Source organism: Dinoponera quadriceps, unplaced genomic scaffold, assembly GCF_001313825.1.
Source record: "Dinoponera quadriceps isolate SergipeBrazil2010 unplaced genomic scaffold, ASM131382v1 scaffold2600, whole genome shotgun sequence".
Classification (NCBI taxonomy): domain Eukaryota; kingdom Metazoa; phylum Arthropoda; class Insecta; order Hymenoptera; family Formicidae; genus Dinoponera; species Dinoponera quadriceps.
Genome location: NW_014556795.1, coordinates 854,813 through 877,572, shown reverse-complemented (window position 1 = coordinate 877,572; position 22,760 = coordinate 854,813). Strand labels below are relative to the sequence as shown.

General features: G+C 44.7%; 4 protein-coding genes across 6 annotated transcripts; 1 reads left to right on the top strand and 3 right to left on the bottom strand.

Annotated features, from left to right (window-relative positions):
* Window positions 1-65: 65 nt before the first annotated feature.
* Window positions 66-2,038, bottom strand: LOC106748224 (erlin-1-like). The gene is made up of 5 exons (XM_014626547.1): window positions 1,850-2,038; window positions 1,433-1,560; window positions 1,167-1,356; window positions 828-1,086; window positions 66-746 (listed from the first exon to the last, which is right to left on the bottom strand). Exons 2-5 carry the CDS (start codon window positions 1,538-1,540, stop codon window positions 323-325), a joined length of 981 nt encoding a protein of 326 aa, XP_014482033.1. The 5' UTR covers window positions 1,541-1,560; window positions 1,850-2,038; the 3' UTR covers window positions 66-322.
* Window positions 2,039-2,334: 296 nt separating this feature from the next.
* Window positions 2,335-4,856, top strand: LOC106748289 (trafficking protein particle complex subunit 13). Its single transcript, XM_014626680.1, has 10 exons — window positions 2,335-2,578; window positions 3,009-3,177; window positions 3,266-3,350; window positions 3,468-3,595; window positions 3,678-3,801; window positions 3,883-3,979; window positions 4,048-4,274; window positions 4,342-4,442; window positions 4,512-4,659; window positions 4,742-4,856. Exons 1-10 carry the CDS (start codon window positions 2,536-2,538, stop codon window positions 4,832-4,834), a joined length of 1,215 nt encoding a protein of 404 aa, XP_014482166.1. The 5' UTR covers window positions 2,335-2,535; the 3' UTR covers window positions 4,835-4,856.
* A 78-nt stretch (window positions 4,857-4,934) lies between these two features.
* On the bottom strand, window positions 4,935-6,919 carry LOC106748290 (GPN-loop GTPase 2). The gene is made up of 7 exons (XM_014626681.1): window positions 6,738-6,919; window positions 6,490-6,624; window positions 6,112-6,419; window positions 5,837-6,042; window positions 5,641-5,755; window positions 5,323-5,518; window positions 4,935-5,239 (listed from the first exon to the last, which is right to left on the bottom strand). The coding sequence occupies exons 3-7, from the start codon at window positions 6,230-6,232 to the stop codon at window positions 5,002-5,004; spliced, it is 876 nt and encodes a 291-aa protein (XP_014482167.1). The 5' UTR covers window positions 6,233-6,419; window positions 6,490-6,624; window positions 6,738-6,919; the 3' UTR covers window positions 4,935-5,001.
* A 2,610-nt stretch (window positions 6,920-9,529) lies between these two features.
* LOC106748275 (polycomb group protein Pc-like) lies at window positions 9,530-21,335 on the bottom strand. Of its 3 annotated transcripts, none has more exons than XM_014626649.1 (6): window positions 21,184-21,335; window positions 18,869-19,057; window positions 13,948-13,991; window positions 13,734-13,857; window positions 12,807-13,226; window positions 9,530-12,143 (listed from the first exon to the last, which is right to left on the bottom strand). In XM_014626649.1, the coding sequence occupies exons 2-6, from the start codon at window positions 18,926-18,928 to the stop codon at window positions 11,517-11,519; spliced, it is 1,275 nt and encodes a 424-aa protein (XP_014482135.1). In that variant the 5' UTR covers window positions 18,929-19,057; window positions 21,184-21,335; the 3' UTR covers window positions 9,530-11,516. The 3 variants fall into 3 exon arrangements, with proteins under 3 accessions (XP_014482135.1, XP_014482137.1, XP_014482138.1); XM_014626651.1 differs by lacking the exon at window positions 21,184-21,335 and adding an exon at window positions 20,959-21,176; XM_014626652.1 differs by lacking the exon at window positions 21,184-21,335 and having other exon boundaries at window positions 12,855-13,226; window positions 18,869-20,925.
* Between the last annotated feature and the right edge of the window lie 1,425 nt (window positions 21,336-22,760).

Here is a 22,760-nt window from a genome sequence, read left to right as displayed (position 1 = left end):
GTATCCATCTCTATAGCTTTAATAAATATATATATATATATATATATATATATATATATATGTATGTACGTATACAAAAAAACCTGTAATTCCACACGTAACAGTGAATTTAGAGGAACAAATAACACTCCAGAAACCAAAGATTCGCACATTCGCTTCAAAGATACAGTCATCGCTGCAAGTTGTAAATCGTTCGGAGCTTCTCACAGAGAGACCTCGGCACTCACGTGTGTCCTAAGAGCCGAGTTGATCTGAGACAAGAGGAAATCGATCTCGTTTCGTTTCTGATCCATCTGAACACGATTAAAATTATCCGTAATGCTCATAACTGATCCTCGACATTTGTACTGGTATCAAGAACAGGATCGTGCGCACAGCCCCCGTAAGCGAACATTTTTGGAATGTCTTGCCCGTAGTATATCTTCGCGTTATGCGCCAGTGCTTCGTATTTCTTCAGCTCGAGAAATCCCTTGGACAGAAGCAGCTTATTGGCCTCAGCCTGCATCTTCATCTGGTAGAACTCAGCGTCCGAGCGGCTCTTCTGCCTCGCTAAATGCATCTCGTCCTCTATCGCCGCCATTTGCTGCAGCGACTCCTTCTCCATGATTTTTTGATTGTACTGAATCTTCGCAACTTGCGCCTCCTTCTCCGCTTCTATGACTGCTTTCTTGCGATCGGTCTCAGCGTCCTTTTCTACCACCTTCTGATGTTGCGTGGATATCAGCAGCTTCGTCTTCTCCGCTTCCCTGAAACGTATGAAATTAACACAAGATACAGAAACGTGCGGAAAGAGGGTGATTTGAGCGATTGGTAAGACAACTGCTCACATCGATTCGTAATTTTTCCTGATCGTTTCAGGAATCTTTGGCTTCGTCACTCTGACAGCTTGTATGTTGAGACCGGGCGCCAATTCGTTCAAGTCCCTCTGAAGCGCAGTCTTTAGGTTCTCGTCGATCTGATCGAACAAGTCGATGTATACTTCGTGCAGCGTGTGCACAGAGCAAAATTGGTTCAACTCATGATGAACTTTGTTGAAGATCAGCGTGCGGTCGTAATCCGCAGTGAAGTTCCTCACCATGTTATATACTGCAAAAAAGGTAAACACGCTGTGATACGTATCCTTGGGGACAATCATGGGACCAGATCATTCCAGATCAGAGACTCACCACTATTCGCATCCAATATATTCACAACTTCTATGCGGTCGAAATAGATCATCACACCGCCACTGGTTCCGCATGGCACATTTTTCACCTCGTCTGTCTGCAAAGTTACTTGGACCGAACGATAAGTGGTCAACAATGGTATCATCATGTGAAAACCCGGATTGCTCACTTGAGGTAACAGCGCACCGCCCTGACGGAAATTCACGAGACGGTGGTTAACGAATGACACGTAATTCTTGGGTATGAGGTAAATATTTGAAACTCACCCTGAAGTACACACCGACGTGGCCTTCCTCGATACGATGAAGGGAGAAATTAAATACTATCGCAAAGCACACGAGGAAACAAATCGCCACCACCCTCTGATCGAACATGTTCGGATGTTTACGATACACTGGAAATCAAACGAAACAATCAACGTGAGAGGTGTACACCATGTGTTGTGGGGCACTCAGGTTATATAGTGTACACAAGGTGAATCACACGACGTTCGAACAGCTTCGAAATAACAGTATCGCGTACAGCTCGAAATAGTTACGTAACCGTGCGTGAGTACACAATGTGATAATTATATAGAGCACAATTAGCAAAATCATCGAGCCCGCTGGTTCGATTCCCGAAATTTGCATTCGCCATAAAGAGAGGTTATTTCTGTACGTGCCGATGAGACGAACGAGCAATACCTTGGCGCAGAGGACGAGAATTATGCGTTACGAAGTAACGGACATGTGTTTATAATTAGAAATTATAACACGGTCCGTTAATTTCATTTTATGAAATGAACCCCTCGATCTCGGATACTGGCCATACCGCTTTCCTCCCAAGTAACTTTCTTCGATACGGATATCGGCTTAAGGTAACACATGGCCCGTCGGAAACAACGAAAACTGCAATTTCTTTTTTTCGCCTTCGCACGACTAGTGCCTTTATATGTTTGTCTCGATAAGCAAATGTACAGTTAATCGATATACGTATATTCACATCTTTATTATTTACTTATATAAACTCAATGAATCCTCAATAAAGCTTAAATTGCAAAGCGTCTTATTTCCGATATCTTCTTTATATTACATATATGGAGATTCGATAAATTTAACTGACCGAATAAATATATCTACGATAAATAAAAAAATATATACAGCAAGTTTGGATAATCCTTGTAAAAGAACAGGAAAAGGAGAGATTTTTTGGAAGTGACATTTGAAATTGCATATCGAGTTTACTTTCGATCACATTCGATCAATCGACTATTGATGTAAGATAACGAGGTTAGGTTTCCGAAGTGACAGGTCCTCGGTGCGAAACTTTCGTGGATGTTGCCAGGATTTCAGGCGTCTTGATTTATCGTCTCCGTTTCTTTAACTGAAAAATGGAAGTTAAAACGAAGAGTGAACACTTACTAGCTCTGAAAGGTAATATATTAGAAAGCAATACAAATTTATAGCATCCTTGGATTCTTTTTGAAAACTATACAATATATTAAAATTACTAACAAAAGATTTAAAATATTAATTGTGTGATTATTATAATACATGTGTAAGTATTAATCTGGGAATAATCAACTTATTTTTTTTTTACATAAACAATCACGAATACTTTATACGCTTATTTCGTTTATTAAATATTTTTTTCGGTTTCTCCTTATTTTTTTTTTCAAAAAGTAACAAGTAAATCTATATTTATAATGTCCCTAAATAATAATAAGTCATAAGGCAATCGATAATAAGCTATATTTTGTTAATAATAGTGACTTTTAAATGGGGTCTAAATGATCCCAGGTGACTATTCCCAGGTTAATAACAAACATATCGTATCTCTATAAAAATTACATATATTTTTTAGTGATGAGATTGACAAGACCCACTCTAGCAAGTCCTGTAGTTGTTACGTGTGATTCAACAGACTTGCCAGGTAACACACTGAACAATGAACTCAAGAATGATTGCACAGCTTTACAGGGTATGGAAGCACTCGCTATAGGACAGTTTATGGTACTGCCTCAGAGTTTCGGGTATGTTTCCATTGATATTTCTCTTTATACATATGAAAAATTGCAAATCTTTTTCACAATATTGAACAAGTGGCATCTATCATTTCAGAAACATATATTTAGGAGAAATATTTTCCAGTTATCTGTGTGTACATAATGGTAGCAATCAAGTTGTAAAAAACGTCACTGTAAAGGTAAGTTTTAGTCGCAGATTGCAGTTATCACAAGATAATGTGTCTTATTCTATTCATGCTCGCATATCTCTTTAAATTGTCGATTGTTCTAAGTTGCTACACTTATAAATTCCACAGGCGGATTTACAAACGAGCACACAGATAATCTCCCTATCAAGCAGTAACTTGGAAGGCAAAGAATTGGCACCTGACAGTACAGTAGACGAAGTAATTCACCATGAAGTGAAGGAGATAGGTACGCATATGTGAGTATCTCAAAAGCTCCTGTAAAACTATATTCTTACGTGTGAGTAGAAGACGATCTAATTTTTTTATCTCATCTTCCAGATTGGTCTGCGAAGTGTCTTACACCTGTGCAAATCAAGTTGGATCTCCGCTGTCATTTAGGAAGTACTTCAAGTTCCAAGTGGTCAAGCCACTGGACGTGAAAACCAAATTTTATAACGCCGAGGTAAAGCTCACGTTCAAGTTGTGCAAGTGTTCTTACCGGATGAATTCAATATCCTCACAAGGCATCCTTATTTTTCTGCAGTCAGACGAGGTGTATCTCGAGGCACAAATTCAGAATCTAACGGCCGGGCCGATCTGCTTGGAGAAAGTCGCCCTGGAGTCGTCCCATTTATTCATCGGTAAGGTCCCTCGCCGGTTTTCGGTGAAGTCAGTCGAAACAGTATTGCATCCCGGGTCATCATTTCAGTGACCACGTTAAATACGAACGAGGAAGAGGAATCCATCTACGGAAGCGTGAATCTGCTGGACACAGGCTGTAGCAGGCAATATCTGTATTGTTTAAAACCACAGCTGAGCTTACTGAAAGATCCGAAAATGATGCAGAATGCCACGAATATCGGCAAATTGGACATCGTGTGGCGGAGCAATTTAGGAGAGAGAGGAAGGTTGCAGACCAGCCAGTTGCAAAGGATGGTACGTTACGTCGTCCATCGTTGACGGACGAAAATTACGTTAACACGCGTTGACTTGCGCGTTTCAGGCACCCGAGTACGGAGATCTAAGGGTCACCGTAAAAGACATCCCTTTGAAGGTCTACCTCGAGGAGCCGGTTAATTGCAAATGTCACATTATAAATACCTCGTAAGTGGGCGATTACAATTCGAAAGTGTGCGCAGGATCGTTAGCGATGGCCCTTTCACTTGCTTGCAGAGAAAGAAGTATGGATCTGCTGTTGAGCTTGGAGTCGAATGATTCCATAGCTTGGTGCGGGATGTCGGATACGACGATAGGCACTCTGAAGCCTGGAGCTTCTATAGACATACCTCTCTGTTTGATCACGCTGGACACAGGCATCATCGTGAGTAACTTATCAACAGGAATGTTGAGCATATGCATTGCCGAGAAAATAACGCTTGATGAATGATAAATAAATCTTATAGACCGTCTCCGGCCTGAAACTGACGGACACATTCCTAAAGAGAGTTTACGAGTACGACGATTTAGTGCAGATTTTCGTGAATCAACTGGATTGAAAGATGCACGTACGTGATAAGAATGTTTTTATCAGCTTCGTGGCATCTATCACTTATAGATTTAATAAAGAATGCGCCAAGGTATTCTTATACAGTGACAAATGTGTAACGGTGATTTATTTGTTAAAGTTCCGTGTTGTGTTAAAATTCATCAGAATCGGAAGTGTTCATAAGTATGCATCTAATGTCGACATGTTCTCGGTCTCGCTGACAGCCCCCACCGCGCACGCGAGAAACGTTTGAACGTTTTGCGGCTCGTTGCCACCGAAGACGTATCCATTGGCCTTGTCCACGGCATTCTTCACTTTCAACAGCAGTGCTTTGTTCGAAACGTCCAACGGTATAAAACTAACGAGACTGTAGTCTTCAATTATTGATACCAGCGCCGCATTCAGCTTCTTGTATCTGTAAGATGTTACACGCGTTGTTCGTGAAATATTTCATAAATCGACGAAAGACTCGCATTTAGATACAAAATATCTCTTTACTTTGCTGTAAACGGATCTTCGTTCAATTTCTCCAAAAGATAGTTCAAGTCCAGCACTTCCGTGTAGAAATCTATGTTAAATGCCAGGCAGTCGCTGAACTTTTTCATTTCATCGAACTTAGTCATAACGTTTACATGGGGCAAACCTATTTGTAACATTGTTGTCGTGCAAAGGGTCAGGGAGGACAAATATTTTCCTGTAAATCATATTGGCAGTTATGTCGAATGAGTATAATGAGGCACAATTGTGATCTCATGCAATTACTTCCTTATATTGATTATTATTTAATACGGACATAGTAAATTCATAAATCCTCACCGGGATCACTGCAATGATGAGAATCCACAAGATGTACACTGCACAATCTCACCAAGTTTTGATTCAATTTTTCCGCTATCTGGCTCACAGACTTGTGATGTGTATATAATTCAACCTGTTACGTTTTGTAAATATATATTTTTAGCATCATACAGAATTATGAGAAACAATCTTGGGCAGCATTGTCATAACCCACCTGTCCCGGACAGTCGAAGATGAAATAGCGATCTTTCAAATTCAAGATTTTGGCAATCAGCCACTGTATATTGGTTTCTAGGAATTCCATACAGTAAACTAAAGCTCCATTTGGTCCAAGACCAAAGTGTGTCATGACTTCTTCGTGTCTGATTAATTCGGAGATATCTACAGCCGGGGTATACTCCATGTTTTCGTTTGCTGGATCTGAAAAATAATAATCGTTCGTACTTGGTCAAAAAGAAAAAGAAATCATTGGGGTAACATTTTACTCACCGATATTAATAACAGCTACTTTCCTGCCAATGGACTCCAAGAACTTGGACATCACGTTGCAGTATGTTGTCTTCCCACTGCCAGGTGGGCCGATAACCAGTTGGCCGAAAATTAAGCTCATGATGCAGCGGTAAATTTTACACTACCACGGTTTAATCTGATTTACGGCAGCGACAATAGCTCTCAGAGTCTCCGTATTGTAATCCTTTAATGCTATCGACAAGAGCAATGGCTTCTCGATATTAATTTGTTGCGCTATGTATCTGGCAGCCACGTGAATGTCGTTGTTATCATTACCAAAGTGTGTCCTGTACATTTTTGCCAGATTAGTAACGCACTGAAAATCCCTCGACTATCGTGGCGCTCATTGTTACTTACTTTATTGTAAATACGTCGCTGTTGTTATTTAGAGGCACATCGTTCACAGATACACCATTCACAGATGAGTCACGGTTTATTGTCAATAATGTCCCAAACTTCTTGAAGTGCGTTATAATTAACAGTGTTTGATTACTATAAGCAAACAAATACTATGAAAGAATAATGATAATAATAAATATGATACATAATAGTGTATATCACGATCAAATTGTAATAAAGAAAAATGTATAGAAATTATTTTGCACCTGTATGATATTAAAACGATATCCGTATGATTACCATTAGTAATAAGAGCACACGCGTGTTCACTCATATTTCTCATGCATTCCTACAAAAAATTTGTCCACGAAATAGTATCGAAGCTAATAATCGAACCTAATTTTATGGTGATCAGCAGGAAAATGCAAAGGTAGCGTGTTAAGCGCGACTAGCGTCATCTAGCAGGAAAATGCAAAGGTAGCGTGTCAAGTGCGACTAGCGTCATCTAGCGAATAAATTGAGAAACTAAAACTCCTATGATAATTATGTTCGTATATTTTAGCGTGCATATTGAACTTCATAAATATATTTGTGATATATTCTATTATGCTACTTTGCTAAGAATTTTTTTAACCGTTAAAGGTTGATGTTATTTACTTAAAGTAATCACGGCTATCTTGAAAATGGAAAAGTCAATGCCGAAACAAATGACAGATAAGAGCTCTACTAATTATTAAACTATTATATGTAATAAATAATACTAAATATTTGGGTTATTAGGCATTTTTATGATCATTACATTCTTTTCAATAGTTTATAAAATTTGCAAAATAACTAAAATCAAAGTCTAAATATAAAAGAAAAAATTATGTTCACATATAATACTACACATGCATACAAGTTGAATTAATACAAATCTCGAGGTTGATTATTTGGCGTTAATAAGTCACAAATAACCGTGATGGAAATCTTACGTGCCAATTTCCCGCGTTGAATGAAGTTACCTGTTATTGATAATTACATGCTTATTAATATTAACGAGTTTCACAATTACAATTTGTCACAGCGAATCAACATCGTAATACCGATATTACACTGGGATCTCGACGCGTGATGAGGAAGTAAAGTGACTGTAAGGAGCGAAGTGACTTGAAGTAAATTTTATTGAAACAAGGAATCTGTACCAGACAGAACTAAAATTACCGTTGATACTACCGGGGTTCACGTATCGTATATGCCTGCAGTAGTCACTTTATCGCACTCTTCTCCTTTTTTCCTTTATTGTATAAGTAGTCTGAATATTTATAAGTACAGAAACAATATTCGAAGGTACGCGCACAGTCTATCTTGAAAGTTCTAAAGCTAGAAGAGAAAAAGGATTCTCCCTCTCTAGTAGACCTGTATTCTCAGTTTTACGGGTAATAGAGAAGGGGGGGGGGAGCTAAGGGAAGGGATTTCCGCTTCTTTTTTTATATCTATGTACAAGTGATAACTCAAAGATTTGCATATACCCTACGAGCCGTCCTTGCGCGCGCGCTCCGTCCGTCTATCGCGCGCGTCAAAGTTCCGTCCGGCTATTTACAATTTTTACAAGACACTCTCAATATACAGCGGTACATTATCATTACAATTTAAACGTGTCTCCGTTTCTCCTTCGCCTCGATTACAACAAAACCTAGATTTAGTCGTACACAAATGGCCCCGCTTTGGAAAGAATCCCGTTTCTTCGTCGTCATTCTTCATTGGATGGGACCAAGTTTCATTTATGTACTCGTGAATTTGTCAATTGAGTAACGTTTCACTGAAATCGGACAGAGTTAAGAAATTATGAATTCACACACACACACACACGCGCGCGCGCGCGCGCACAAATACACATGGGCATATCACCACATTTCAGGTACTTGTAAAGAACTTATAGTCGAGTATAAAATGAAGTACACACCCAATGATATTGAAATCCGAAATGTAAATAAAACTGTATGAAGTACAGCTGAACGTAATGGCATTTCATGTCCTTTTACTTGAAAATAGTTTTTATTTAGTTAATAGCGTCAATATATGTATAATATGTACATACATATGTATGCATCTCACCGTTGTAACTTCAAGTCTGTTCTTTATAGCTGAACTGGCTGCACTAGCTTGCACTAATTCAGCGACGAACAGACCCTTTAATGATATATTCCTGACAATGAATGGAGGTGAAAATCCCAATGAAAAGTGTCGATGTTATAATTTCAAGTAGGAAACGTTTAAAGTTAACAAATCAGATGGTTCAACGTTTGTACGCTCAGGTACAATACATAATACGGTGACAAAATTTGTTGTAGTTTTGATAACAAATTACACATCGCTTCTAATCTTTGTAATACTTTCTGCAATACTTTTACGTGACTATTATTATCTATTTTTGTAGTACATTAAACATTCGCGTTTAAGAAAAACCCGATCAACGATAAATTTTAATGCAGAATTAACTCAATAAGGCGATGAGAGTAGTTTTACAAATTGGCACAACATATTTAAGGAACGTGTGAATTTGAGCATTTAAGATCAGGAATATATTAATAAAATTACGGTAGCAAGTTGTAAAACATGCTGTGAGATATTATACGCATATGTAACACTCATTTATTTATTTTTTTGTATTTTCAAGTAAAAGGTTCGAAAATGCTGCAGATAATATTGACATTACTTAGAGTACACTTGATCCCATCCCCATTCAGTATGTTCGCGATCATACAAAATGCTCGATTTTCCAAACTCTTGTATATTAAATTCATCGGATATACATTTATTGAAGGAAAAGAAACGTCTGATTTTATGCTAATGTAAGATATTGATATAACAATGCGCGATTCCGAATGTAAAACTCTCAATTTTCAGATGGGACACATCGCATACGCAGTCTAATTACGGCTATACTAAGAGCGTAAAAATCTAAAAACTTCCGTATTAATTATAATAAGCAATATATATATATATATATATATATNTCCATATTGTATACACAATTAAATATATATATATATATACGTATATATATATATATATATATATATATATATACGTATATATATATATAAATTTAATTGTGTATACAATATGGATTTATTTCACGATTTTACTGAAAAAAAGCGCGCAAAATGCACAGTGTGTTGCAGCATCACTAAAAAATAGATTATATCTGAGAATAGCGTGTAAAGAGCTTTGAATACGTATTAGAATTTGGTTTTGTACCGAATTCACATTTCGGGACACTCGCTTGTCGTCGACGAAGACGTCCCTTCGGTGCGGCGTGTTTCATATTTAAAATATATATAAATAGAACGGATTTACTAAAAACCCACTGCACATTGAATGCACTATTGCGCACTATTAAAAGTTGTTCTGTGCAAAGAGATACGAAAGCATAAATATATCATATACAGGGTGTCCCTTAAATACCAGCCACACTCAAGAACTCGTTTACTTGAAATGAAGCAAAGAATCGCCTTTGAGTGTGGCTGGGTACTCAGAGAACATTCTGTACAATCTTAGATTAGCGAGATATTCAATTACATATTACCGTATTGTTCAAATACGTAGTTCCCGCATATTTCATTAATCAAAATGTTTTTTATATTTTATTTATGTATATTTTTACCGTGAGAGTCAACACAATCCTTTCAATTTACTTTCAATTTATTAATTTTGAATCATAATGTATCGAAAAAAACATCTCTATATGCTCTTGATAGTTCGATAGCAATAAATCTTGAAGAGAGTGCGAAGTTAAAAACGAGAATAAAAGATAAACACAACTTGTACGATATCAAGGCGAATGAAGGAGTTCGGTAAACCTCAATTAACTAATACACAACCCTCTATGCTAGTGCGCATTAGTGCGTCCAAACGATCTCGTGAGCGTCGGAATTGACCTGCGCGATTGTCTCCTACACTAAATAAAAAATAGTTGATTATATATTCGAGGTAAGAAAACTTGCAGTGAAAATTGGAGACCTTTAAACGAAATATTCAACAACGCGGAAATGCATTTGTCGGCAAACGATATCGTGTCAATCAGCTCCTCATGACGAAATCGAGAACCAAAGAGACACATTGCAAATTATTAAAAATACTGTCAAGTCGTCGAATGTACATACGAGCACGTGCGTGCATCGGTTTCCCTTTTTTTTATTTTCGCGGCATCTCATTTTTCTGTGAATAATAAGACTTTATCGATAAATAGGATACGACATCGTAATGTTGAAAACTATCTTTCTCTTCTTTTTCTCCAAAAAACTCGGAATATCTCTCCCCGAATTCGCTTTAGCCGAAGCAGTTTCGATATTCTAAAAACGAATTAGAAAAATACCTTTTGTTTCTTCTAAGTATATATCTCGTATATGTATATATTTCCGTAGTAAAAACGAAACTCGAACAATTTTTATTTATAGCATTTCCTTAGCGAAGTTCCCTCCTAATACAAGCAAATAATAAAATTAACTAAAAGATGTAGTATCCCCTAAAAATTTCCAGATCTTCAGCAGTTAAAATCTATTAAGCATTTTTAAAATATACAATATACATATACATATATACATATATATATATGTATATCGCGCGATACGACGGTGGAGTCGATATTAAATTCGCCGTACCAACCACGACGTGTCATCACCAATGTCTTTACAAATGATTTACACAGACTCGATTTACATCTAGCGCACAGTTGAATTTTCAGCTTGAAAAAAACGATTCCCTCATCTTCGGCCGATGAAACCAACCAGCGTCCGCTCTCGAGAAAACCCGATGAAGCGTGAAGTTGTGACGGACCTCCCCCCGCTTGATGCTCGATCATCGTCCTCGCGACACTGCGACGTCATATTTTTCGTCATTATCAAAAGTTTAACTCTTAGCTGATTACACCCTCCGGCTTGATGCCCGATGTGTGAAAATAATTTATATTTACAATGGTACAAGATACAGCTCAGGGCGGGAATCCCGTTCCGCGCGCACAGACGGGCCACTGAATAGATTAGCCAGACAGAACAGGACCGTTAATAGATATTATCGTTCTTGGGATCTCTCTCGCGAAAGAAACCCTTTTCAGTCTTGCACTCCCTGATGGTAACGGTCTTCAGATTGACGGTAACGTCTGTGATGAACACTTGATCCGCTACGGGATTCCTCGCGTGCCAGTAATCCGTGTCGGGACTCGAGAGTGGCACGTAGATAGTCTCTGACTTGGGGATTTCGGTTTGCTTCATGTTCGGCGCATTGTTGTTGTTGTTGTGGTTGTTGTTATTGTTGTTATTATTGTTATTGTTGTGACTGTGGTGACCGTTCACGACGGTGGGTAACCTGTTGTTGTTGGTGTAAGAGTCCGTGGGACTAGGCGACTTGTGACCGTTCGCGTCCACCGCGCCGTTCGATTTCTCCTGCTTCTGCTCCTGCAAATGCCTCTTCTTCGACGGCACTTCCTCCAGAGGTGTGTCGATCTGAGGGGACGACGGGGCGGACGGGATGCGCGGCAACGAGGGCGGCGGGCCTTGAGGTACGTCGGCTTCGGGACGTTTCTTGTCCTGCACTGCAGGCGCCGGTGTCGTCGGCAACGCCGGTAGCGGCTCCTCCGGTGTCGACTTCACGCTGGAGGACGACGGCCTTTTACCGTTGAACTTGTGACTCTGCAAAGGAAAGTCTGCCGTTCTTAAGGTGGTCCGGTATTTGGAGACGCGAGGACGCAGGTGCTCGGAGAGGATTTCATTATACGCGGGATGATGTGTCCCTGAATCAAACGCGCTTTCCTCGCACTTGCCGAGGAATCGTGTTGCAGAAGAACTGATTCGCGAAAAATTGGCCAAACAGAAAGGTAATATCCCGCAATCACGACAGATGTTTGCGGGAGATGATTGCTTTATGACATATCGAGAGAACGTGTGTCTGCCGGTTGTCTCGTCTTCAGCGTCGCACGGCACAATCCATATAACGCGAATTATCATTGTGTGGAGCTTCACGTGTATCACCGATTGAATGTTTGGTTCCTCGGTGCAACATTGGGCTTAGTTCGGTGTGTGCTACATTAATATTAGTCTAGACAATTTCGTGATGTTTTCTTTTCCCCCAGTCGTACAGAAACACCTGCTTTTCCTTAAAGTAGATATACGCAAAAACGCAACAACAAGGATTTCATTCGTGATGCAAGATCGTAAGACTATGTACAAGAATAGTAAAAGTAGAATCGAAAGGAAAGAGAGAAACGTCTCCCCCACAGTGGTGGAGTACCTCCAAGATAGAATTTCGTCGCGATACCAATAACTACTTCTACCTTTGTGCCGATCGACACTTACATAAGACGGCGACGCGGGGTTGTTTTTCAAAGGCAATAACCGAGGAACCTTGTTCGGTGGCGGGCTACCACTGCCGCTACTGGGGCTGCTGGTGGTAATTGTCACGCCGATCTTGCCGGACTCCTTGCTGAGCACCTCCGCCTTCCTCTTGGTGCCCGCGAGCTCTCTTCTAGGCAACAAAGGAATATCCATGCTACTGCTGGAACTGTCGGAGTCAACGGCGAACGCCGAGGACAGCTCCGGCGGTGTCGGGGACTCATGACCGTCCAAGGAACTCGGCAACGTGTCTTCGTCGGGCGCAACTGGATTTAAACGAGGCGCTGATGTGCTACCCGTCGTCGATTCGTCCTGGCTATCCTCGCCCACTCTCTCATCCCCGCCAGGCTCCTCTTCGACGACGAGATTAGCCAGCGCCTGTTCCTGAAGATGATGATTACCGTCGATCAGATCGCGTGCACAAGAAGCACGCACCTAATCAAACTTTATCATCCTCTTAACTCTATCCTCTTTTTTTTTTTTTTTTTTTTACACAAGAATTGTCCTGTACAAAATGACGAGAGATCTAGCGAACGGCTCTGTATTCGTTCTGCGTTCGCTCACCGAGGAACACTCTCAAGTTGAGATACTAAGCTATTAAAGTGATTCAGTGTAGCGCGCAAGTGATAAATGGCTCGTGTGCCCTCGTAATCAGGTATACACAACGTAGCGATAACTCTGCGAGACGTTACAGCACACTCATCGTAGGAAACAGAAAGCATTGCTTTTTTTTTTTCTTTTTATAATTTGGTTCCGCTTCTCAAGTTCTCTCATATTTCTCCGCTTTTGTCCCGACGTTTGGCACAATTTATGTTCATTTGGACGAAAACTGGTGAAATTACTGATAAAATAATGATTGATGTTGATGGCGAGAATACTGTTTGTTCTTACGCTATATCTAGTGTCCCTTCGCCTCGGCCTCCTGGTGGACACATCTCCGCCTCTTTGACTTTCCTCGTACAGCTCGATTAACCTAACGTCCAAGATATTTTCTTCCGGCTCCCATGTGTTGTATCTGAAAAGCAACAGGAATTCAAAATATGTTCCGCTTACAGGTGGCATTACACATTGTATCTAACGAATCTCTGATTGCGCGTGTACTCACTTTTTACTCCATCCTTTCCATTTTACAAAGTACTCAACTTTGCCCTGAAAACAAAGAATGAAAATCACAATAAACGCATAAGCAAACAAGTTAACAGCTATCGATAATGATTACGGACGTGTGCGGCACACACGGAAACGTATTGCGGAAACATTTCACGATTGCGTGCTTTAGTAAATTATGAAGAAATTACGCCAAGTGATGGGGCCACGTCGATAAAAATTTCTCGAATATTGAAGCAAATTATAAGAGAATGAAGAGAAATGATTGAATCATTTGATATGATCACGCATCGACAGCGAATACAATGCGCAACATTGCATCGAATGAGAGATATGAAAGAGCGTATACGAGTTGTCATTTCATTATTCTTAATTACCGCAGCGCCGCTACGTGGATATCTGCCATCCACGTCGCTGCGATAAATTAATTGGCGAATGTTTCCAAAAACGCAGCATCGTTACAGGTATCATTGTGAAACATTAACGAGCGCGGAAATAGTAATAAATAGTTGCGTGATAACTGTGCTGAAGGAAGAAATGGCGATTTTCCATATTTTGGACGTGTCGGATAAAAGAGAAAAATCCACCGGGAGGGGGGAGGGAGGGGGGCGTTTGTATTTCTCTGGCTCGCTTCTGTTTGGTTTATCATCAAATGCGCGGTATCGCGCGTCATGCATTGTGCATCATAAATTATTGTGCTTTGTGATGCCGGCGCTGACGTCAGCCTTCGGACGACAGCCTGCTTCACTCCGACCAATCATCATCGACAAAATGCGTAATCGTGCATTAATCACTTTAACATTTACTCATAATTAGATCTATCATTACCCTAACGCCGACCACATTAACGTCAGAATTATTACGCCATCGGGATCCACGTGTTGCGCGCGCCTCGCTCGCATCGCTTGCCGCGTGCGCGCGGCCAGCCGATCATTTGGCCGATAAGATCTACCAATCGGTGAAAGCCAATTCACTTATCAGTATGCGTAATTATAGCTATCACGACGCGCGATAATTAATTCGACGCGAGCGGCGCGTTGTTACATCGTTCCGTCCCGGAATTTTCTACGTCTCGTTGATCGTGGCGCAGATAGAATCGGGCGATCGGTGAAAGCTATGGCGTCGTTAGCTGTCTGTCTGTCTGTCAGCCAATGCTTACACTTGTAAAATCCGGCCGATCGCGAGCGGAGATAAATAGGCAGATAAAGCGCGTTCATTTATATTCCAAGATCGAGGGATCCCCTCGAGAAGCAACGGCGTGGATGTAGAAAAAGAGCAAGAAAAACCGCATGCTCCGATCATTGCAACAAGACAAACTGCTGCACAGCAAGCCGAGATTTGAACCCGAGCCGAATCTGGTCTGGTAATAAGTCTGTGCTTCGGGAAATCAATCCGTTCTAACCGAATGTTCCCTCCGCCCTTAAAAATTATAATCCGTTCGTGCTGATTTCTCTCGGCACCGATTAAATCTCCAACATTTTTTGGAGATTTAAGTTTTCTCATTCTTGCGATTCGTCGTCTCGATGTCAGTCAGGAGTCGGACCAAATTCAAGGACAATATTCATAAGTCGGTACTCATAGATCGGATCTTGTATATACTGAAAGAAGAATTTGGTAACAAAATTTGACGAAATAGCTTCAACTAAATTATTTGGTTACTACTTATTACAATTATTACGCAATCGGTACAATTATTTGGCAATCAAATCGTTTAGTATCACATACTATATGGTATTTAGTATTAATATATTAATCCTTTCTCCAGTGTACAAGATCGTCCTAAGTTCATTGTCAGATGCTGTACGGCTCATTTCATTGGCACGAGGCATCTGAAGAGCTTATCTGAGAAAAAGACGTTCTTAAATATGAGATCTGACAGCGAGAACACCGACTAAAGTTTCCCCTGTCTTAGAGGGTCCAATCCTCCAGAAGTCTTTTCGAGAAATCCACTTCGCGTTACATTGGACCCAGAAGTCCATTAATAAGAACAGTATCATCGGTGTTCTCGTGCGTCGAAAGAAATTCGAGGAACGCTCTATTCGCGGTTGGGAAAACGCGTTTCCGAATTCATCTGAGCACGGTCGATAGTACGATCGCCTGGTGTTCCATGGGCAGAGGCTCACCCATTGGCCGTGGGCCAACGAGACAGAAACGGCACGCCGGCCCATCGTGATTCACACACACGCACACACACAGGCCGTCCGGCGTGACAGTTGGAAAACAATGACACGCGCGATACGTCACGAAACGCGGGAACGAAAGCGGCGCGCTCTACGTGTGCGTCGTCGACGTGATCGACGTGATAACGCGAGCGAGCAGGTTGTCATCCTTTCGCGTAGCCGCGCTACCCGATATATTGTTACACGTCGATAGCGTGCGCGTAACAATCGTGTCATCGATTCATGAGTGAATGCACTTTAACGCCCAGCACGTGTGTTGCATTATCTCGCGAGTTCGGTTTGCGCGATTTGCGCGACGATCTCGCTGGTGTGATTTTCGTGCGCGCACGAGGTGCGAATCGCGAACAAACTTCGAGAAGGCGAATCGAAGCGGAATCACATAGAATTTCGCCGGTAAGAGTGCCTCTAAAAGTGGCATAGGAACCACCGTCCGATCGGGCTGAGCAGCCCCACGTTTGATCGGCACTTTTATCGATAGAAGTGAGTTCAGGACGTGGACTTTAATGATTTTTTAGCGCCGGCTAAGATTTCGTTAGCGTCTCTTGGCGAATAATTTTCTCTCGGTGTTTAGTCTGTGCTTCGGAAAATCAACCCGCATTATAATCGAACGTTTCCTCCGATCTTTAAAGTTATAATTCGCTATATCACAATTTGTGTCATCGTTTTTAATACGGAGAATTCTTTCTGGCCTTTCCGTCTTCGAAATTTTCAATCACCATGAGGACTGCCCAGATGTTCCGGAGCGATTTATTTAAATATTCACTTTCTGCGATTTTGAATTCAACCGAATTTTAACTTAGTGCAAAAATGTAATCACTTTTATATAATTTATTTTTCACTCCATCTTATGCGTACAATTTTATAATATCATTTTTTGTGTTTCCTTATTACGTCGTGAAATATTTTTTCGTATTTACATAATATGTTTTTACTTAAGTATTACCTTATTTATCAATGCGACCAAAGGTTCTCGTTAAATAAATATTATTACAGTCCGTTTACGTTAATCTTGATACCGATTAAATTTCCAAGATGTTTTAAGGCTTAAGTTTTCCTTAGCCTTCTCGTGCAGAACGTTCTTTTACTTTGACGTCGAATTGGACTCGTTGACGTAATTTAATGGCATATTACGATATCCTGTAACGTAACTCACAAAATTACGTGTAATAAGTCTTACGATGCCCGAGTGAAACGAGGCAATATCGCGGAACACGATTCCCGCGAGTTTCGCGTGCATCATGGGCAATTTTGGGAGTAGCGTTTGCGGAGCTCCCGTGGAAGTTCTGTATCGTTCGTAAAACACGCCACCGGTTGCTACCAGTTGATCGCCATACGGAACCTTTCTCCCATCCGTCAGCGATTGTTCGCCTCCGGACTCCCGTTAACCAGGATTGTATAGTCGATGTCAGAACAGTCGAGACACTTTTCAGTAGCGCTAGGAATTTATTCCCACTGAAACGTTCGATCAAAATTGGGATTCATCGCGAGACAAGGTTGTTGTATCGAATTAAAATTAAACGACGATCGCAATCGCCACCGATTTAAGCAGATGTAAATTCGTAAATACTATTTGCGTTCAGCAGGAAAAATAGCTCAGTGAGAACGCTAATGATTATTGATCCTGATTGGTACGTCTCTCGGATCTACCAAGGACCTGAAGAAATATTCTAGTCAGAAGCAATGAGCGTTCACTCAGCCTCTTCCTCTGGTGAGCGCAGCTGCTTTAAAATTAACTGCGTAAATGTTAAGCGCCGCAAATTCGCTGGTGTTTCCCTTAAAAAAAAAAAAAAAGCTCGGAAACGGTCGATGTTTGTTTCTGCGTCGTGCGGAATTATAGTGGGAGAACTCGCACATTGCGTAATTTGCCAGAAAATTGATTTCGCGCGTGACGGTGACGGAACACACGGGAGAGCAAACGCCTCGTAGACGCGGACGAGATCTATTTAAAGAGGATTACGAATTAGGATTACGATTAGAACATATTCGCCATTTTTTAAAAACTACGCTCTTGTAATACAGATGTTCGCGAGAGAGAGAGAGAGAGAGAAAGAGCATAGAAGAACGGAAGGAAATAACAGGAGAATATACGCAATAATTGGCGCCACTCCAAAAATATCATCGACGCGCTCCAAACGGGAGAATTTCGAGCCTCGGCATGCGAGGAAAGTTCTCGTATTTACATTTTACTCTCCCTCCCCCCTCTCTCGTGGCGTGCACCTCGACACACATTCGTGACGAATAGCACAACGTTTCGGGGGACACCGGGCTGTCATTCCTAGCCGCGGTATGATTGATGCCGGCGTATCGGCGGCGTGAGCGGCGAAATCGCTCACACGGTCTTGAAACGAGGCCGAATCGATAATCTTGCCGATGGCAACACGTGTATGTGTGAAAACCGGTCGATCCGTAACTCGATGTCCAGCCGTGCTTCCGGATTCGATAAGGTACACGGGCGACACAACGTGTGTGCCGTAGCCTAAGCAGGCCCATACCTGTTGGCACTTAATGCCTCAAGTCTAGAAGCGCAGCATAAATTGTCGCGAAAGAGGTGGCCGAAGAGAGCCGGCTGTTGGAGAGAGAAAAAAAAAAGAGACAAGAAGAAGAAGAAGAAGAGAGAGAGAGAGAAGGTAGGAGGTATGCGAGAGGAGGGGGGGACAAAGAGGCGGTAACGGCGCGCGGACGGATTCCACCCGGTGGCGCCACCTGAAGGCGGCCGCTCGCAACTACCGCGGTACTCACCCGCTTCTCCCTCTTCTTCGTGATCCGTTCCGCGGCGTAGACCCTGTCACCCAGATCCATGGCTTTTCGTCGGGAGATCCTCTCAATCCACGTATCCAAGATTCCGAAGGGTGCAAAGGCTGCTGTTTAATCCGTGGTTGCGTATTACGCGATGTATTTCGCGAAACACCATATGTACCACCGGCACACCTGCGCAACGAGATCGATCAGATCGGAAAGAGAGAGAGAGAAAGAGAGAGAGACGGAGAGTCGTCCGGCGGCAAATACACTGTGCGTCGTACGTAAGGCGGGTAGGTAAACGCGAGGAGCGACTTCGTCGGCTCCGATCGCACTCCCGGAACACGCGGGCAACACTGGTGAGTGTCGCGCGAGGAGAGACACGTGCGCGATCACCACGTGGCGCGGGTTCTCGTCGATCCGCGAACTTGCGCGCGACCGGTCGCTTCGGTTCAAGCGATTCTCGCGTCCGTCTGTCGTCAGCCGGGAAACGTCATCGCCCGTCGACTAACTCGACAACGCTACTACGCATCGCTCGGCGCTGTTTGGCAGCGCGGTTTCGAGCGCGGTAAAGCGCCGCCCGGTGTTTAAAGGGGTGCTATTTCAACGGCGCAACGACAGAGGCGGAGAAGCGGCAGGAGGAGGAGGAGTAGTAGATGGTGGTGGTGGTGGAGATGCACGCGATGTTTTTTGAAAGGCCAGTAGTCGCGACGGAACCGGCGGGTGCAGCGAGTCAAGTCGATCCCATCGGAAAAGGACCGAACTTGGACGCTTGGCCCGGCGTGTGCGGCTCCGTGCGAGTGTTCGTGCAACTTCGCGACACGCCGTACGAATAGTCTTCTCCTTTCGCGTCCGATATCGATGACCACACCGACAGTGGTGAGATTATGTCCACGTTGTGCGCGGGCGCGAATATATCGGTTGCGCCGCCGGTACAGCACCACGTTTCCCGTCGTTGCTGGTGCTGCTGTCGCTCGTCCCGTCTTCGTGCAGTCGCCGCTTCGTTCGGGCGAGATCGGCTGTGTCCCGAGTCGCGTGACGTCAGCGATCCCCCCTCACGTCGTAAACACCAAACATGGCCGTCGCACGGATATACGCTGCGTCGAGTGCGTCCAAATCGAACGCGTAAACTGGCAGCGATAAGGGCCGCCGCGGCTCGCGGCTATGCACAAGTAACGCGCGACGGCTCTCGCAAGCGCGGCGACGTGCGTGCCGCGTTCACGGGTCGCGGTTATACGGTTACCGGAGCGAATCGACTCGCGGCGTCCAACGCATTCTGCGGATCGAGGCCGACTAGGGCCGAGGTCTGCCGAGCTCCCCTCGCAAGCCCGATGGACTCGTCCGATCCGCTCGAGGTTAGGAGAGGAGAGGGGGTAGAGAGGCAGAGAAAGACCGGGGAAGGGAGAGACTCTCAACGGTACGTGCGGCGTGAACGCGAAGGGAAGACTGAGAGAGAGAGAGAGAGAGAGACGAAGATGACAGAGAGGGAGGCAGAGAGAAAGGGAGAGAACGATTCGGTCGAGCGAGGACGAGGGAGGTAGCGAGGGGTCGAGGGAGAGGAAGAGTAAGCGCAATGGAGGTAGAAAAGAGAGACGGCACGACCAGGAGCGCCGTCCTCGGAACAAGAAAGCTGTCGGCCTGCCTGCTTGTTTGCCTGCCTGCCCTGCTTGCTTGCCCGCTAGGCTAAGCCTGCCTGTCTGTGTGCCTGCCTGCCTGCCTGCCTGCCAGCCAACCAGCCAGCCACCCCAAGTTCCCTTCTAGGTACGTGTATGCGCGCGCGCGCGCGCTCCTATGTGTGTGTGAGCGCGAGAGAGCAGTCGACGGGCGACGTTGCCAAGTGAGTTTCGTCGATAGCGCCGCAGTGCAAATGTCACTGGCGTATAACACCGTTCGACGATGATCAGAAATTCGTTCGCGACGGCAACGGCGTCGGCATACGCTCTCTCTTTCTCTCTCTCTCGCGATTTTCCACCTCCGACCGCGAGTCGAAATCGATCGACGCCGCGCACACTCTCTCCGTCACTCTTCCCCGCCGTCGGAGCGTGGACGCGCGCGCGCGTCTGCTGCTCTCCTCTCCTCTTCAGCGACCTCACCGTGTACCGAGAGAGCCGTGTATCGCGTATTCGCGCCTACGACATCCGGCAACGCCGCGTCCTCCTGCGCGATGTACTGTCACACACTGTATATGCCGGGGATACACACAACACGGGGTAGTAGTCTGTACTCGTGGTACGCGCGCGCCGCGTATCCCACGAGCAGCAAATCACGGGAATCCACGGGAAACAAGCGTCGGCATCCACACATACACACACACGTACCTCTGTGACGAGAGCGCGTTCCGAGCCGCGACGACAACGACGATGGCGACGGCGCACACGCTCGCAGCACTCTTCTCGCGGTCTCGTGAAAACGCGTGCAACCTCAACGGATCCCGAAACGAGAGTGTCCTCTCCTGCGCCGACGAGCCGCACAGGGAGAGCGCGTGCGAGTAGGACGGCGCGCGCGTACCGTCCGGGTGCGAGGGAGACAGGACGGCGAGCCGGACGGGGGAACCCGTTCTTCTCCGTCCTCGGCGTAAATAGCAGGATAAAAATGCCACGACGGGAGCGTCGGATTGGCAGAGCTCTCGAGGCGCCACCGACGTCCCGAGCCCCACTCGTCCGGACGTCCAATCGCCGCCTGGCCACAACCCATGTCGGTTTCCCTCGACGCGGCACGAAGGCGGGCGTTACCGATGAGCCCGTCGGTTGCGTTCGGGCTCCCCCCGCTGCCCCCTCGGACCCGTCACACACACCACGAACTCTCTTCGCGTTTCTCGGTGAGAGAGCGTTCCCCCTCTCGCACGCCGGAAAGAGAGATAGAGGCAGAGCCCGTTCCCCTCCTAACCCCTCCGCGCAGGAAACCCGAATAGCGGAGCGCGCTACCGTGCCACCGGGGCCTCTCTCTCTCTCTCTTCTCTCGTCGCCGAACGACCGTGTAAAGCCGTACGACGCGAAACCGGGTGTACCGCCGCGAAGGGCGGGCACGTAGACGAGGGGACGCGGGTGGGTAGCGGGGGGAGGGGAGGGCCGTATATATACCGTCGCGTGTATACGTGCGACTCTCGCTTACATAGGTACCCAAGAGAGAGAGAGCGTGTGCGCGCGCTCGCTCGTCGCACACATGAGCGGGCACATACATACGCGCACGACATACCCATCGCCGCACCGCGCCGTCATGCTCCCCTTCCCCCGTACGGCCCCACGTCGGTGGCCGACCACCGCCGGTATTGAAATATCCTGGCCCTGGAGAGCCAAGTAGCCGTGCGGCGATGCCGCTTCTCTCTACATAACTACTACTGCGCGCGCGATTTTCTTCTTCTCCCGCGTGCGCGCTCTCGTCGCTCTCCTCCTCCTCCTCGCTCTCGTCCCTCTCTCTCTTTCTTTCTCGCCCCCCGTGCGTCTCTTTCTCTCTGCCCCTTTTTCGGTCTCTTTGTATTCGCGCTTCTTGGGCCCCCTTCGTTGCTCCCTCCCCCTCCGGCACCCTCAATACGCTCTCTCTCGTCGTTTTTCGTCTCCGATCGCGCGCGGACCTCGCGCTGACTAGTGTACCCTCTTTCGGGAGTCCCCCTCGGCTCCCTCTCTCTCTTTCTCGTGGTCTCCCCTTTACTCCCGCTCCTCCTACTCGACTCCCAAAGGCTTGCCTCCCTTCGCAATCAATCGCCATACACAGGAAACGCGCTGCGCTACCCTCCCTCCCCGCGATGCGTAAATGGAGAAAATGCGGGCGCATCGCGCGTTATCAAACACTCGCGCGTCACAAGCGACATTGCATTGCGCAACCCTGGAATATACATGGAGCAGTTCACATAGATGGCGTATCGTGGATACGAGCGGTCGTGTATCTCCCCCCCCCC

What these genes read in the sequence shown, in the direction of transcription:
- LOC106748224 (XM_014626547.1), bottom strand. Translation starts at nt 1,540, where the DNA reads ATGTTCGATCAGAGGGTGGTGGCGATTTGTTTCCTCGTGTGCTTTGCG. An exon ending in ACGTCGGTGTGTACTTCAGG is followed by an intron (nt 1,357 to 1,432) that starts GTGAGTTTCAAA and finishes AATTTCCGTCAG; the next exon opens with GGCGGTGCGCTGTTACCTCA. An exon ending in TATATTGGATGCGAATAGTG is followed by an intron (nt 1,087 to 1,166) that starts GTGAGTCTCTGA and finishes CCTTTTTTGCAG; the next exon opens with TATATAACATGGTGAGGAAC.
- LOC106748275 (XM_014626649.1), bottom strand. Translation starts at nt 18,928, where the DNA reads ATGGATCTGGGTGACAGGGTCTACGCCGCGGAACGGATCACGAAGAAG. An exon ending in CGAAGAAGAGGGAGAAGCGG is followed by an intron (nt 13,992 to 18,868) that starts GTGAGTACCGCG and finishes CTTTGTTTTCAG; the next exon opens with GGCAAAGTTGAGTACTTTGT. An exon ending in ACCCCGCGTCGCCGTCTTAT is followed by an intron (nt 12,144 to 12,806) that starts GTAAGTGTCGAT and finishes TTTCCTTTGCAG; the next exon opens with AGTCACAAGTTCAACGGTAA.
- LOC106748290 (XM_014626681.1), bottom strand. Translation starts at nt 6,232, where the DNA reads ATGAGCTTAATTTTCGGCCAACTGGTTATCGGCCCACCTGGCAGTGGG. An exon ending in TCTTCGACTGTCCGGGACAG is followed by an intron (nt 5,756 to 5,836) that starts GTGGGTTATGAC and finishes AAAACGTAACAG; the next exon opens with GTTGAATTATATACACATCA. An exon ending in GAAGATCCGTTTACAGCAAA is followed by an intron (nt 5,240 to 5,322) that starts GTAAAGAGATAT and finishes AACATCTTACAG; the next exon opens with ATACAAGAAGCTGAATGCGG.
- LOC106748289 (XM_014626680.1), top strand. Translation starts at nt 2,536, where the DNA reads ATGGAAGTTAAAACGAAGAGTGAACACTTACTAGCTCTGAAAG. An exon ending in GTACTGCCTCAGAGTTTCGG is followed by an intron (nt 3,178 to 3,265) that starts GTATGTTTCCAT and finishes CTATCATTTCAG; the next exon opens with AAACATATATTTAGGAGAAA. An exon ending in GTCGTCCCATTTATTCATCG is followed by an intron (nt 3,980 to 4,047) that starts GTAAGGTCCCTC and finishes TCATCATTTCAG; the next exon opens with TGACCACGTTAAATACGAAC.